The 13,710-nt window shown below is 36.7% G+C and overlaps 1 protein-coding gene across 1 annotated transcript; it reads left to right on the top strand.

Annotated features, from left to right (window-relative positions):
• Positions 1 to 466: 466 nt before the first annotated feature.
• On the top strand, positions 467 to 1,021 carry LOC106090964 (keratin, type II cytoskeletal 3). The gene has a single exon (XM_013257332.2). The coding sequence runs from the start codon at positions 467 to 469 to the stop codon at positions 1,019 to 1,021; it is 555 nt and encodes a 184-aa protein (XP_013112786.2).
• The last annotated feature ends 12,689 nt before the right edge of the window (positions 1,022 to 13,710 follow it).

Raw genomic sequence — 13,710 nt, 5'->3', positions numbered from 1 at the left:
CTGATGAATATTGCTACAATGATGAATATTGCTACATTTTTTTTTCGGTGTATGGAATACATTTTTCTTTTATTCATGTTAAATTAAATTATTAAATTAATTATTAAATTATTATTAATTAAATTAATTATTAAATTATTATTATTAAATAGAAAAAAAGTTATTACATTTTTTTTTGGTAGCGGCTTTCATCAGCCACCCTGTATGATACACTAGTAAGGGTTCGATTATGGTATTGGCAGAAATTTACCAAAAAACCAATCCCCAGTTCTTCAAATGCTGAAGATGGCCTCATAAAAAATCCCCATAAATTCATTAACTTGGCATTTTAATGCTAAATTTTAGTGTAAATATTGAAAAAAATAGAAGTCTACCAAAAATAATATAAAGACCTAAATGGCTAAACTAGCCATTCTTAGATAAAGAGTAGAAGTGAAATCGGCAACATATAAAGGTCTAACGCGCAATGGAATTTTTACGAGATTTGATACTGCTTTTGTTGGCTGTCAACTTTGTTGCAGCCTCGCCCTTCATAGACGATGGGTCAAGTGGCAGTAGTGCTACCGCAACCGCCACAGCAGTTGCTAATGGAGGTTCATCTGCTTCATCGACAGCTACGGCAACTGCCACTGCCACCTCTAGCGGCAATAGTTTTGGCCCCAGTGGTTTTGACTCCTATTATCCTGTAACCTATCCTCACGAAGTGCAACAAGTTCCTATTGCTGTTCAAAGTGTACCATATATACAACAAGTTCCGTATGTGCAGCAGTATCCCAGTGCTGTGGGAGTTGGTGGTCTAGGTTTGGTGGGTGGTTTTGCTGGCGCTGGTTTTGGTGGGGGCTTCAAAAAATATCGCGAGTCCTATACAGTAAGAGCGAGAGGTTTTGGTGGCGGTTTCGGCCATGGTTTTGGTGGTGGCTTTGGTGGACGTTACAAGGCACGTTATGTTAGTGGCGGAGCAGGTGGATTTGCAGGGTTTGGCGGTGGAGTGTTGGGTGGTGGAGGAGCACTTATCGGTTAATTAAAGTGTAATTAAAATTAGTTCAAATTAACTAGAATAAAAACGAACTGTTAACTATACTTTAAGTAGTATAAAATTTAAGTTAAAAATGAGAAAAACCAACCAAAAAAATAAAAGAAAAATCATATTAATAAAACAAATATTCATAAATATTTCTTTGAAACGGTATTTATTTATAACATGCAGAATAGAAGATTCCAATATAAAATTTATGCAATTACCGGTAATGAACAAAAAACTTCGAAACGGACAACCTCCATTACGGCCAGATGGAGTAATGCAGGTTGTCCATCTCCTTCTGGAGTAATGCTGGAATTCAGATCCGCGTGACTCAAAAGATTGGAAGCTCCTCAAGTCTTCCTTTCCATCGAATAATGTGGAAAATGCGTCTTCATCAAATGTCCCTCCGTCCTCCCGTCCGTACTCCTGATAAGATTCGGCCCTGCTGAACTAAGCACGCTCTTCCTTTTTTTTTTGAATAGATATAATTATTAATTATTTTTAATAAATTTTAATCAATTAAAAAACATGTTCATTATCATCAAAAAAGATATGTATTTACTGCAGTATAACACTTTTTAGTTAATTGCATTAACTGTTATACAATTCCAACTCGTCTGCATTCAAAGCCACGATCTTTCATCTGCATATCCCTCTTAAGTAATTCTCTTCATCCCCATCTCTTAATTCAATGTAGATAATCCAAAACACCTTTCAATTTTCCCAAGCATTTTGAGAGCAACTCCAAAATGAAAACGAACATCGAGAATACTGACATACCAGCATAGATGTAGTAGAGGCCTGCCAAATTTTTATGGGATATTTGAGGCAATTCCCTTGCATGCATATTAGCTTTGGTATTGTAAAAATATGGATGAATGTACTTGCGACCTATATGGGATGTAATGCCCGCATCCGAGAGCATTTTAAATTTGCTATTAAAACTCGCTAATAGCATGGAATGTTTGGGGAAAAACATTACACAGTGATAGTTGTATATGGTCTCCTCTACATACGTCAATGAGGTGCTGTTCCAATGCATCATGTTGTAGTGAGCCAAATAATCCAGCATGGCGGTAGCAGTCAAATGTCTTTCACTTTGATTCACCAAATCCAGACGATTAGCTCTGTTTCGCACTATTTCGGTTTTATTTTCAGGATACAAATCACTACGAAAGAATGTTAGCAAATGGTAGTCCCTTTCAATTAGTTCACCAATTGTTCGGGGCGAGGGGGCGCGTTTAACCAGCCTCAGACTGTCGAATAATTTTCCTTGATAAAAATTCCGCAGCTCGAAACACCATAAAAGCCAGGCCATCAAAATGAAACGTGCGAAGTTTTTACCTGGTATGTTGCACGAAGGCAGCGGATTGCCCATCAGGCTTACAAATAAATTGCGTATGGGATGTCTATTGTGGGGTCCAAAAATAAAATTACGCCATGAGGGTTTGGCAAAACGTAAAACCATTTCAATAGCCACGATTGAAATCACCAATTGCAGTAGAATGGCCAACCATGCTTTGGGTTCCAGGGGACGCAACAATTGTTTGATGGGCCCAAAGGGACGGCCACCACGTATGATAAAGACATACGGTGAAGTGTGGTGCGCATAGGATATGCTGAACTTATACGACTGTGACATGAGGGGACTGAGACCTCCAATGGCCATATGGGCAAGGTTTTGTTCCAACTATACAATGAAAGGAATTTTAAAAAATGTTAGATCATAGTCAACAACTGTATTAGGGGAAGTTTAAATATAGCATACTTTTCGGCGCTAAATGGGCTAAAGTTTATATAAAAATTAAATTAATTTAAAAATAAAATAAAATAAAATAGAATAAAGTAAAATAAAATGAAATAAAATAAAATAAAATAAAATAAAATAAAATAAAATAAAATAAAATAAAATAAAATAAAATAAATTAAAAAAAAAAAATAAAATAAAATAAAATATAATAAAATAAAATAAAATAAAATATAATTAAATGAAATGGAATGGAATGGAATGAAATAAAATAAAATGAAATAAAATAAAATAAAATAAAATAAAATAAAATAAAATAAAATAAAATAAAATAAAATAAAATAAAATAAAATAAAATAAAATAAAATAAAGTAAACTAAACTAAAATAAAATAAAATAAAATAAAATAAAATTAAACAAAATAAAATAAAATTAAATTAAATTAAATTAAATTAAATTAAATTAAATAAAATAAAATAAAATAAAATAAAATAAAATAAAATAAAATAAAATAAAATAAAATAAAATAAAATAAAATAAAATAAAATAAAATAAAATAAAATAAAACAAAATAAAATAAAATAAAATAAAATAAAATAAAATAAAATAAAATAAAATAAAATAAAATAAAATAAAATAAAATAAAATAAAATAAAATAAAATAAAATAAAATAAAATAAAATAAAATAAAATAAAATAAAATAAAACAAAACAAGATAAAATAAAATAAAATAAAATAAAATAAAATAAAATAAAATAAAATAAAATAAAATAAAATAAAATAAAATAAAATAAAATAAAATAAAATAAAATAAAATAAAATAAAAAATAAAATAAAATAAAATAAAAAAAATAAAATAAATTAAAAAAAATAAAATAAAACAAAAAAAAAAAATAAAATAAAATAAAAAATAAAATAAAATAAAAAATAAAATAAAATAAAATAAAATAAAATAAAATAAAAAATAAAATAAAATAAAATAAAATAAAAATAAAAATAAAAATATAAAATAAAATAAAATACAATAAAACAGAATGAAATGAAATGGAATGGAATGAAATGAAATGGAATGGAATGAAATGAAGTGAAATGAAATAAAAAATAAAACAAGTAATAGCATGGTAAGTTCGGCCGAGCCGAATCTTGGGAACCCACCATTATGGATTCTGCTAAAAATTTATACAAAATAAATTTTGTTGTGGGGCATAATTTTATTCTACATACCAATCTTTTGTCAAACCACCAAAAATTAAAGCTTTTCGGAATCGAACAAGGATAATTGAGCTATCGGTTTACATGGGAGTAAAATCAGGTTATAGACTAATTTGGACCGTATTTGGCACAGTTGTTGAAAGTCGTAACAAAACACCGCAATTTCAGCCAAATCGGATGAAAATTGTGGGCTCAAGAAGTCAAATGGGAGATCTGTTTATATGGGAGCTATATTAGGTTATAGATCGATTTGGGCCGTACTTGACAAAGTTGTTGGAAGTTATAAAAGAACACTATGTGAAAATTGTAGCCAAATCGGGTGAAAATTGTGGCTTCCAGCGCCTCAAGAAGTCAAATCGGGAGATCGGTTTATATGGGAGCTCTACCCAAATCTGACCCGATGGCCCATTTGCAATCTCCAACGACCTACATCATAATTCAGTATCCTTGCGGCCTTTCAAGCGGCTAGCTTTATGCGTTCGAGCGCTATCGTGTTTTCGACAGACGGACGGATGGACATGGCTAGATCGAATCAGAATGTCGAAAGGATCCAGATAAATATTTCGAGGTGTTACAAACAGAATGACGAAATTAGTATACCTCCATCCTATGGTGGAGGGTATAAAAAATACAAAAAAAGTGAAAATAATTAAGAAAGCCGATAAAGTTGCAAACATAGTTTTATGAATTTACAAAAACTTTTGATGAAGTTCTTACATCAATGAAGCAGCCTGTGGAATTCCGCGAACCATCCTTTTCCGAATATGTGTTCGGTGTAAGACGTAACTGCAATTTCAAATTCATTGTTCTAGCCACCAATTTCAAGATGTCGCCCTCTATACCTCTCAGTCGTTGGATATCCTTCAAATGTTCCTCATTGTTGGCATCTCCATTAAATATAATCAATGGTGGTATAACATGACCACATATGGTCAAAGAGCAGCCATGAAAGTTATTTTGGTGATCGGGAAAGAGAAAAGGCTTTTGCAGCTGACCATTTTCGTAGCGGTTAATTTCCTCTATGGTCACATTTTCATTGCATTGATCTGTTGCGTATATGCTATAGCTGAAGAAACTGAAGTAGTTTTGGTTCAAGGGTTTATTCATTATGATCACATTCTTAATGTTGAAGTAATGGCAGGTGCAGAATATGCCATACAAATCGTCATAATACGATGCCTGGTCATCCAAAAACCAAGTGAGAACAATGAAAATGTAAAATTGGCGTTCATGTTCATTTTCAGGGATGCGAAATCGAAGAGCTCTGAAAATCAAGAAAAAATGGCAAAGAATATAGGTAACGGCTTAACAGTTTTTATATTCTGCTCTAAAATATGGGGGGTGATTTAATTTCGAGATCGGTGATTTAATTTCGAGATCGGTTTAAGTTTTGATACTATCGACAATACCTACGTAAAAAAACTTTCATTTTTTCTCTAGGTTTTCTTTCTTCTTTTTTTACGCTTAACATTGTAGGAACTTAATCAATATTGTATTATTATACTCAACTCAAAATCCCAGTATGAAGCCACCAGCAACATATTATAATCCCAAGGTCTATCGTCCGGATAGCCAAAGAATAGCTGAATGGCCAATGTATAATTGAGATTATCCAGTAAATATCTTAGCACTGTGGTATGATACAACCTGTGTTCATCGCAGGATATGGCGCAGGTCTCCATAATAATCAAAGTATTCGTATAATTGCCAATAAATTTGGTGACCATATAACGAACGACATTTGCATATTCCAAAAGATGAGAATTATTTTTTGCAATAGCAATTTTTTTTAGAACAGAGTCTTCGGAGCCATGAGTAGGACTTAGGTAGAGGCAGAATAAAAAAATGAGACACCACTTGAATTTCCTTAACATTTTGCGTTTATTTCAGGGGGACTTCAACAAGAAAACTGAATTTTCCAATAGAGCTGTTGGTTATATTTTAAGCAACTTTTTTTTGTATTCCTCCATTGAAGATGTTTTTGAGGAGATAAGCTTTTATTAATGTTGTAGTTTTATTATTTATACCATTCCATTGACTGGTATATTATCGGAGGTATAATTGATGGTATTGACATAGAGAAGTGTGTAATAAATTGTTTGCAATTAAATGCGAAAATAATTAAATTAATACAATTAAATTTAAACTAAATTAAAAATTAAGTTAGACGAAAACACAGTGGAATGATAAATGTGAAGAAGTAAGGACCGGCTAATGTCTGGCAAAGGTCGGGCAAAGGTCGGGCAAAGCCCACCTTTTGATACCCTACACCATAGAGTCTACCTACTACTATTAAGCAAATGCAATATTGGATGCAATTTTGTAAAGATCGCAACAAATCTGTTGTAGCTATAGCCTTGAAGGTCATATCGGATGAAATATATATTTCTGGAAGCTTTATCTAAACCTGGACCGATTTTAATGAAATTTTGCGCATAAATTGAGATGTCAAATCAAAAACTTTCTTAAGATCTGATCAAAACTGTAACCATTACAGATCATATCGTATGAAAAATCTGACAAAAATTGTGACTATTACAACCAAGGCTGCGGAGTCTAGCCTTCGACTCTGACCCACGGTCGGAGTCGGAATATTAGGCTGCAGTCGGAACGGGGTTCGGAGTCGGAGCAAGCTTGCTTAACTCCGAACCAAACTCCGACACCGGCTCAATAGTCCGACTTCGACTACTTAGCCGGTAATTCGTGACACCATCCAAGAACTCAAAATTTCATCCAAAATCCATTAAAAATGGAAATTTTAACAGGAAAACCTAAATTCTCCTAAACTAAGCGTACTAGGGGGAAATGGGCTTTAAATCGTGACATTATTCAAAATTTCATCGAAAATCCATTAAAAATCAAAATTTCACCAGAAAAACTTTAAATTGGCTGTATCTCCTAAACTAAACGTCCTAGAGGGAAATGGGCTTTAATTCGTGACTCCATCCTATAATTCAAAATTTCATCGAAAATCCAGTCAAAATCGAAATTTCCCCAGGAAAACGATAAGAAACTTGCAAGGAATAAAAGATGTTACGGATTTGATACCTAAGACTACATTTAAGGTCGAGTGCGAGCACTGCTGCCAGCGGCACAGTCATGGATTGACGGGAACTCTAGTGTTGCCATCTGGAAGTTCATGCTACACGGTGGGTCAAAGCTAGATGACAGAATGGACCTGGGGGTCTACACTGAGAACGCAGAGGCTGAGATCTGTCACATTCAAAAGCGTACCTAGAAGGCTCACAAATGTTGGGCACTATGAAGACGGTCTAGCCGATTTTAGTCTTCTTTGGTTTAACATTGAGTCCCCTAGGCTAGTCCAGACGTTTGCCATCTCCAAGAACATTTCGTCACTTCTACATATCTGATTCGGAACCTAGCCCCAAGCCTGAAACCGAGGATAGTCCAATGACTCTAATGGAGTGTGATTAGACTAATACTTACTTACCTCTCAGTAGTTTGTTGGTCTGCGATGGAGAGGAAGTGCAAGGTAAGGATAATACAACAGGTTGTTGTCTTGGCTTGGCGGAGCGATAAGGACCAAGCCCACTAGGGCACTGGAAACTACTCTAGATATGCGACCCATAGACATATAGATTAAGTGTGAGGCTGAATGGATAGAGTATAGGAACACGTCATACCATCGCGGTATAATCGAGGCGTAGTGGGAAACCTGGAAGGATTAGAAGAGGTTTCCGATCGCATAGCTGAGACGACACTTGAGGTCGAGTAAGAGGCACTGCTGCCAGAGGCACAATCTTGGATTGAAGGAACTCTGTTATTGCCATCTGGGAGATCATGCTACACAGATAGATCAAAGCGAGCTTTAGGGTCTACATTGAGCACCCAGGGACTGAGATTTGTTTTCGACTACCTGTACATAATACATTCCTGCAGACGAAGATCCGAGCGATAACTGAATGTGTTGGTGTGTTGTTGACATAAGGACGTCGAGTGTAAACATCTTTGCGGACAGTAAACTAAACATCAGGGCAATAACAAGCAGAACAGTAAGGTCACAAACAGTCTTGGAATGTAAGAAGGAGATTAACGCCTTCTCTGAGGATGGCACAATACGCAACGTTTGCGTGATGGGCCATAGCGAAGTAAAGGGGAATGAAAGAGCAGACGATTTGACAGTGAAGGGCAGAAGACTGCCGTCAATAAACTTGGCTAACCCGAAGCCTTTCGGGTCGACGTAGTCCCAGTTAAGGGCGTGGGAGTCGAACGCGAATGTAACACTGTGGAACAGGCAGATCCGGAACTTGAAAAGACGAGGCTATTACTTAAAGGAAGTAAGTGGAAGGTCAGTATAACTTTCGGTAACAAAAATGGACACATAGAATTACGTGCTCACTTATGCAAAATCGGTGCGGGAGTGATAGCATGTATAAGGCATATGGGGAAGATGTTGAGACGTCGAAAAAACTTAAAAAATATGTCAAGTCGAGAACTGATGGAATTTGGAATGACTAGAGCTGCAAAAATTCTAAGAAAAAAAAATAAGAGAGAGATCTTAATAATTTTTTTTTGAGTTATTTTTAGGGAGATTTGTATGTGCAGATAAAAGTGTCCTTAAAAAACCAAAAAAATTCGGTTCTAATTTTTTTACGAAAATCCCCAAAAAACCCATTTTGGCCAGATATAATTTCAAAATCGGTCTTTTTTAGTAATATTGCTGTGGAGGCTGCAAATAGTGTTTGGTGCAAACAGTTTTTTGCATATGTTTAGGCAACATATGGGGTAAAAAAACATTGGCCCGAATGGAGGATGTCGGCTTTGCATTTTGAAACCTAGAGAGGTTTTCCAATTTTTATTTAATTGCCTTTATTGAAGTATGTATTACACCCGTTTACAAAATGAAGAACAAATAAATGTATTTAAGCAACCTTTTAAAATACTTATCAATGAAACTACTTTTTTATAAAAAAAAAAAATTAAAAAAATAATTTTTTTCACTTTTTTAGGCTTCCAAAATGTATAACTTTTAACTGAATCATCGTGTGTTGACGCATACTGCAGAAAGGTCATGGCAAATTTTGTCACCTACCCAAACCGTGCATCAAAATCGAAGTACAAATGCTGTCGTAAATTGTAAATACAAAACCAATCTGGACCAAATTTGTATGGATTGTTGTGTACTTTACAAAAAAATTTTGAAAATCGAGTTAAAAATTAAGGTATGGCAGCCCGAACAATTTTTCGAAACGCCGAGGTGACCAACTTTAGAGGCCAAGCAAGAGGAGCTCGAACAACGCACAGTGGGAGAAAATCGAAAAAAAACTAATAAGTACCAAGTATTCAGGTAAGCAAACGAACTTTTTGAATATGTGAAGGATAGGGCCAAATTTGGCATCAGTCAGTATTTTGATATTGCAAATAAGAGTTAAAAACCCACCTCAGGGGTAGGGATTTTTGAGAACTATCGAGCAAAAATATCGGACCACAAAGGATGATTTGGCAGCCCCAAAAATATTTCGAAGTACCGAGGTGACCAACTTAAGGGGCCTGCCAACAGGCGCCCGGACCACCTAGGGCCTTGAATTTGAAATTTTGCACACGAACTCGCTTACACCTCAGCTCCAACTATTCCAAATTTCAAAGACATAAATCTACCCGTTCTTACACAGCGTATTTATACACTACACCACCACTGTGGTACAGGGTATTATAGATTTGTGCATTTGTTTGCAAGGCTAAGAAGGAGAAGAGCTAGACCTATAAATAAGTATACCGATCGACTCAGAATCACTTTCTGATTCGGTTCGGGCCATGTCCGTCTATCCGTCTGTGAGTCTGTTAGTCCATATTACAAGAATAATCAAAGTGCAGGTTGTATTTGTTGTCCGATTGTCACGAAATTTTGCACATTTCACTTTTTTGGCCCAAGGACAAACGCCTTTGATTCTGAAAAAAATCGGTTAAGATTTAGATATAGCTCCCATATATATCTTTCATCCGATATGGCTTTTTAAGACTGTAGAAGCCACAATTTTCGTCCGATCTTTACAAAATTTGGCATTGGGTATTTTATTTGAGGTCTACATATGTGTGCAAAATTTCATAAAAATCGTCCCAGATTTAGATATAGCTCCCATATATATCCTTCATCCGATATGGCCGTTTAAGGCTGTAGAAGCCACAATTTTTTACCGATCTTTACAAAATTTGACATGGGGTGTTTTATTTGACGTCGCCATATGATGTCCTAATATTTGTAGAAAATTTCATAAAAATCGGTCCAGATTTAGATATAGCTCCCATAGATATGTTTCGCCCGATTTGCACTTAAATGGCCGTAGTAGCTACAATTTTCAACCGATCTGCACAAAATTTGGCAATGTTAAAAAAGGAAGTCACTATAGCGCACAAGCTAGAGCTTCCGCCTATGACGCTGAATTTTAAGCGGTGGTTATCCTCGTCTAATGCTGGCGGCATTTGTTTTTAAATCGTGCCATAAATTGTTGACTAAGTTGACAAATTGCAAGTTGTTAAGTTATGTCACATCAGTTGGCTAATTTGTACACCAAATGCAAATTTTGCCCATGAACATTCGAACCCAGGCGTTCAGGCCAAACTTCTCACATATCATTGAGTGCAGTCTGATTCAAGTTTAAGCTCAATGATAAGGGGCCTCCTTTTTATAGCCGTGTCCGAACGGCGTGCCGCAGTGCGACATCTCTTTGGAGAGAAGTTTTTACATGGCATAGTACCTCACAAATGTTGCCAGCATTAGGGGGGGAAAACCACCGCTGAAAAATTTTTCTGATTGTCTCGCCAGGATTCGAACCCAGGCGTTCAGCATCATAGGTGGACATGCTAACCTCTGCGCTACGGTGGCCTCCGTTGCACACCATTTGTTGTTTAATTGGTTTGCATTAGGTTAGGCTAGGTTAGGTTGAAAAAAAGGTGCAGATATTAATCCGCCCTATGCCACTATGGACATACACCTAAGCCAGTAATCGGCTTGTTGTGCGCTCTAAAAACTATAAAGTAACCTCTAAAAAGAAAATTTTAAGTTAGGAATTCCGTGCTACTTACAAAATCCTTAATTGTTTTCAATGCCACTCCCCTAAGTTGGTTCATGTCTGATATTGTGTCTCCACCTAAGTGCCGGTATCTGTTAGACGCGAAAGCCGGGCAATGACAAAGGAAATGCTCTAACGTCTCATCATCTTCCCCGCATGCCCTACACATGCTATTACTTGCCGCACCGATTTTACATAAGTGAGCTCCTTATGACACCAAAAGCTATACTGACCTCCTTCTTACTTCCTTTCAGTAATAGCCATGTCTTCTCACGATCTGGATCCCCCCATAAGATTTTCGCCGTCCTACCCACCGTTTCGCTCTTCCACAATGTTGCATGCGCATTCGTCGCTCACTCCCTTGACTCGGACTGCGCCGTACCGAAAGGCTTCGGTTTTACCAAGTTTATTGACGGCAGTCCTCTGGCCTTCACCGCCAAATCGTCTGCCCTTTCATTTCCCCTTACTCCGTTATGGCCCGGCGACCAAGCGATGTCGATTTTGCCATCCTCAGAGAAGGCATTAATCTCCTTCTTACGCTGCAAGACTGTTCGTTACCTTACTGTCCTGGTTGTTATTGTCCTTATGACAATTTTATTGTCGGTAAAGATGTTCACACTCGACGCCTTAACTGCCTTAACTCGGACTGCGTCGACCCGAAAGGTTTCTGGTTAACTAAGATTATTGACGGCAGTCCTCTGGCCTTCACCGCCAAATCGTCTGCCCTTCCATTTCCCCTTACTCCGTTATGGCCTGGCACCCATACGATGCGGATTTTGCCATCCTCAGAGAAGGCGTCAATCTCCTTCTTCCACAGCAAGACTGTTCATGACCTTACCGTCCTGGTAGTTATTGCCCTTATGGCAATTTAACTGTCAGTAAAGATGTTCACAATCGATGTTCTCGCGTTAGCACCACACCACTTCACACATTCCGTGATTGCCCGAATCTCCGCCTGCAGGACCGTATTATGGTCAGGCAGTCTAAAACAGATCTCAGTCCCTGGGTTCTCTATGTAAACCCCCAGGCCCACTCTGTCCTCTAGCTTTGATCCATCCGTGTAACATGATCTTCCAGTTGGCAATACTAGGGTTCCGTCAATCCAAGACTGTGCCGCTGGCAGCAGTGCCTCGCACTCGACTTCAAGGTTCATCTCAGGTATCCGATCGGAAACCTCTTCCCTTCCTTCCAGCTTTCCTGTCGTCGCCTCGAATATACCGCGATGGAATGAGCTGCTCCCATCCTCAATCCATTCTCCTATCGCCGTAAGTCTCATAGCCGCAGTGGCTGCCTCACACTTAATCTGTATGTCAATGGGTCGGATATCTAGAATAGTCTCCAGTGCCCTATTGGGCTAGGTCCTCATCGCTCTCTCTTTGCCAAGACAACATGTTCTCTGAATCAGCTGTATTGTCCTTATGTTGCACTTTTTCTCCATAGCAGTCCACCAAACTACTGAGGCCTAAGTAAGTATTGGTCCCGGATTCAGATCCCATTTGGATCCTACGGCCCGTCTACATAATTGCTAAGCATTAGTTATCAACTAGATGTGCTCTGTTGGTAGCTAACGGATATTGTTATTCATTTAACGTTCTGTGTATGAAATTGCGTTGTTGGTTTCAGCTCATTGATCTGTTTATTGATTCGCTGTTATGTACGAATGGGGACAATACTGACTATGCTGTGGCTGAGGAAAAATTAAAAACAGTGAGTACTCATTGCATCATCTATCAACAGGATTTTTATTAATTTTTTTATTAGTGCCATATGTGCATAAAATTTAATTAAAAAAAGTCTTCCAAGTTGCCTAAGTGGGGGCAGGCCGAACTTTAGTATCATTCAAGGATCTTTACGAATTTTATGTTTGTGCTAAATTAGGAGTTTTTTTATTCATGGGATCATAAGATGAGAATATATGAACCCTATTGGACATTGCAATAATGCAGCAGATACAGTGGACTCGATAAAACTTCTTAAGAGCATACTCTTAAAAAGTTTTATCGAGTTCTCGGTATGTTTAAGAGTGTATAGGCATAGTACGATATCAGCCATACTTTCTATGGACCATGAACTCCTCTGTACCAAGTTTCAGTTCGTAGCAGACAATAACACATATTCGTTGGAAATTTTGTATGCTGTCTATATTGGTTCTTATTTATAACCCATGACAAGATAAAACCAACTATTGGGTTGCCCACAAAGTAATTGCGGATTTTTTAAAAGAAATTAAATGCATTTTTAATAAAACTTAGAATGAACTTTAATCAAATATACTTTTTTACACTTTTTTTCTAAAGCAAGCTAAAAGTAACAGCTGATAACTGACAGAAGAAAGAATGCAATTACAGAGTCACAAGCTGTGAAAAAATTTGTCAACGCCGACTATATGAAAAATCCGCAATTACTCTTTGGGCAACCATCCAAAAATTTGGGCTCCTGCTTACACTGCTTTCCCCATTACCCTAATGAAAACAGTCCATAAAACGTTGCAAACCTCTGAAATGATGGGCAGCCAACTCCAAAATGAATGCAAATGCGGCCATTAGGTACAAGCTTCCACATACCACATAAAGTCCATACAAATTTTGATTAGTTATAACTCTCACATCAGAAGAGGGAATTGGATCATTTTTCTTGCCCTTCTTCCATTGCACATTCCTTTGGGCAATGTGTGTGGTTATGCCAGCATCGTAGAGTA

The sequence above is a fragment of the Stomoxys calcitrans genome, chromosome 5, assembly GCF_963082655.1.
Source record: "Stomoxys calcitrans chromosome 5, idStoCalc2.1, whole genome shotgun sequence".
In the NCBI taxonomy this organism is placed as follows: Eukaryota; Metazoa; Arthropoda; class Insecta; order Diptera; family Muscidae; genus Stomoxys; species Stomoxys calcitrans.
Note: the sequence above shows the minus strand (reverse complement) of the source record. Positions and strands in the feature narration are given on the sequence as shown.

Excerpts from the sequence above, each read along its gene's own strand:
- LOC106090964 (XM_013257332.2), top strand. The coding sequence starts at position 467 with ATGGAATTTTTACGAGATTTGATACTGCTTTTGTTGGCTGTCAACTTT.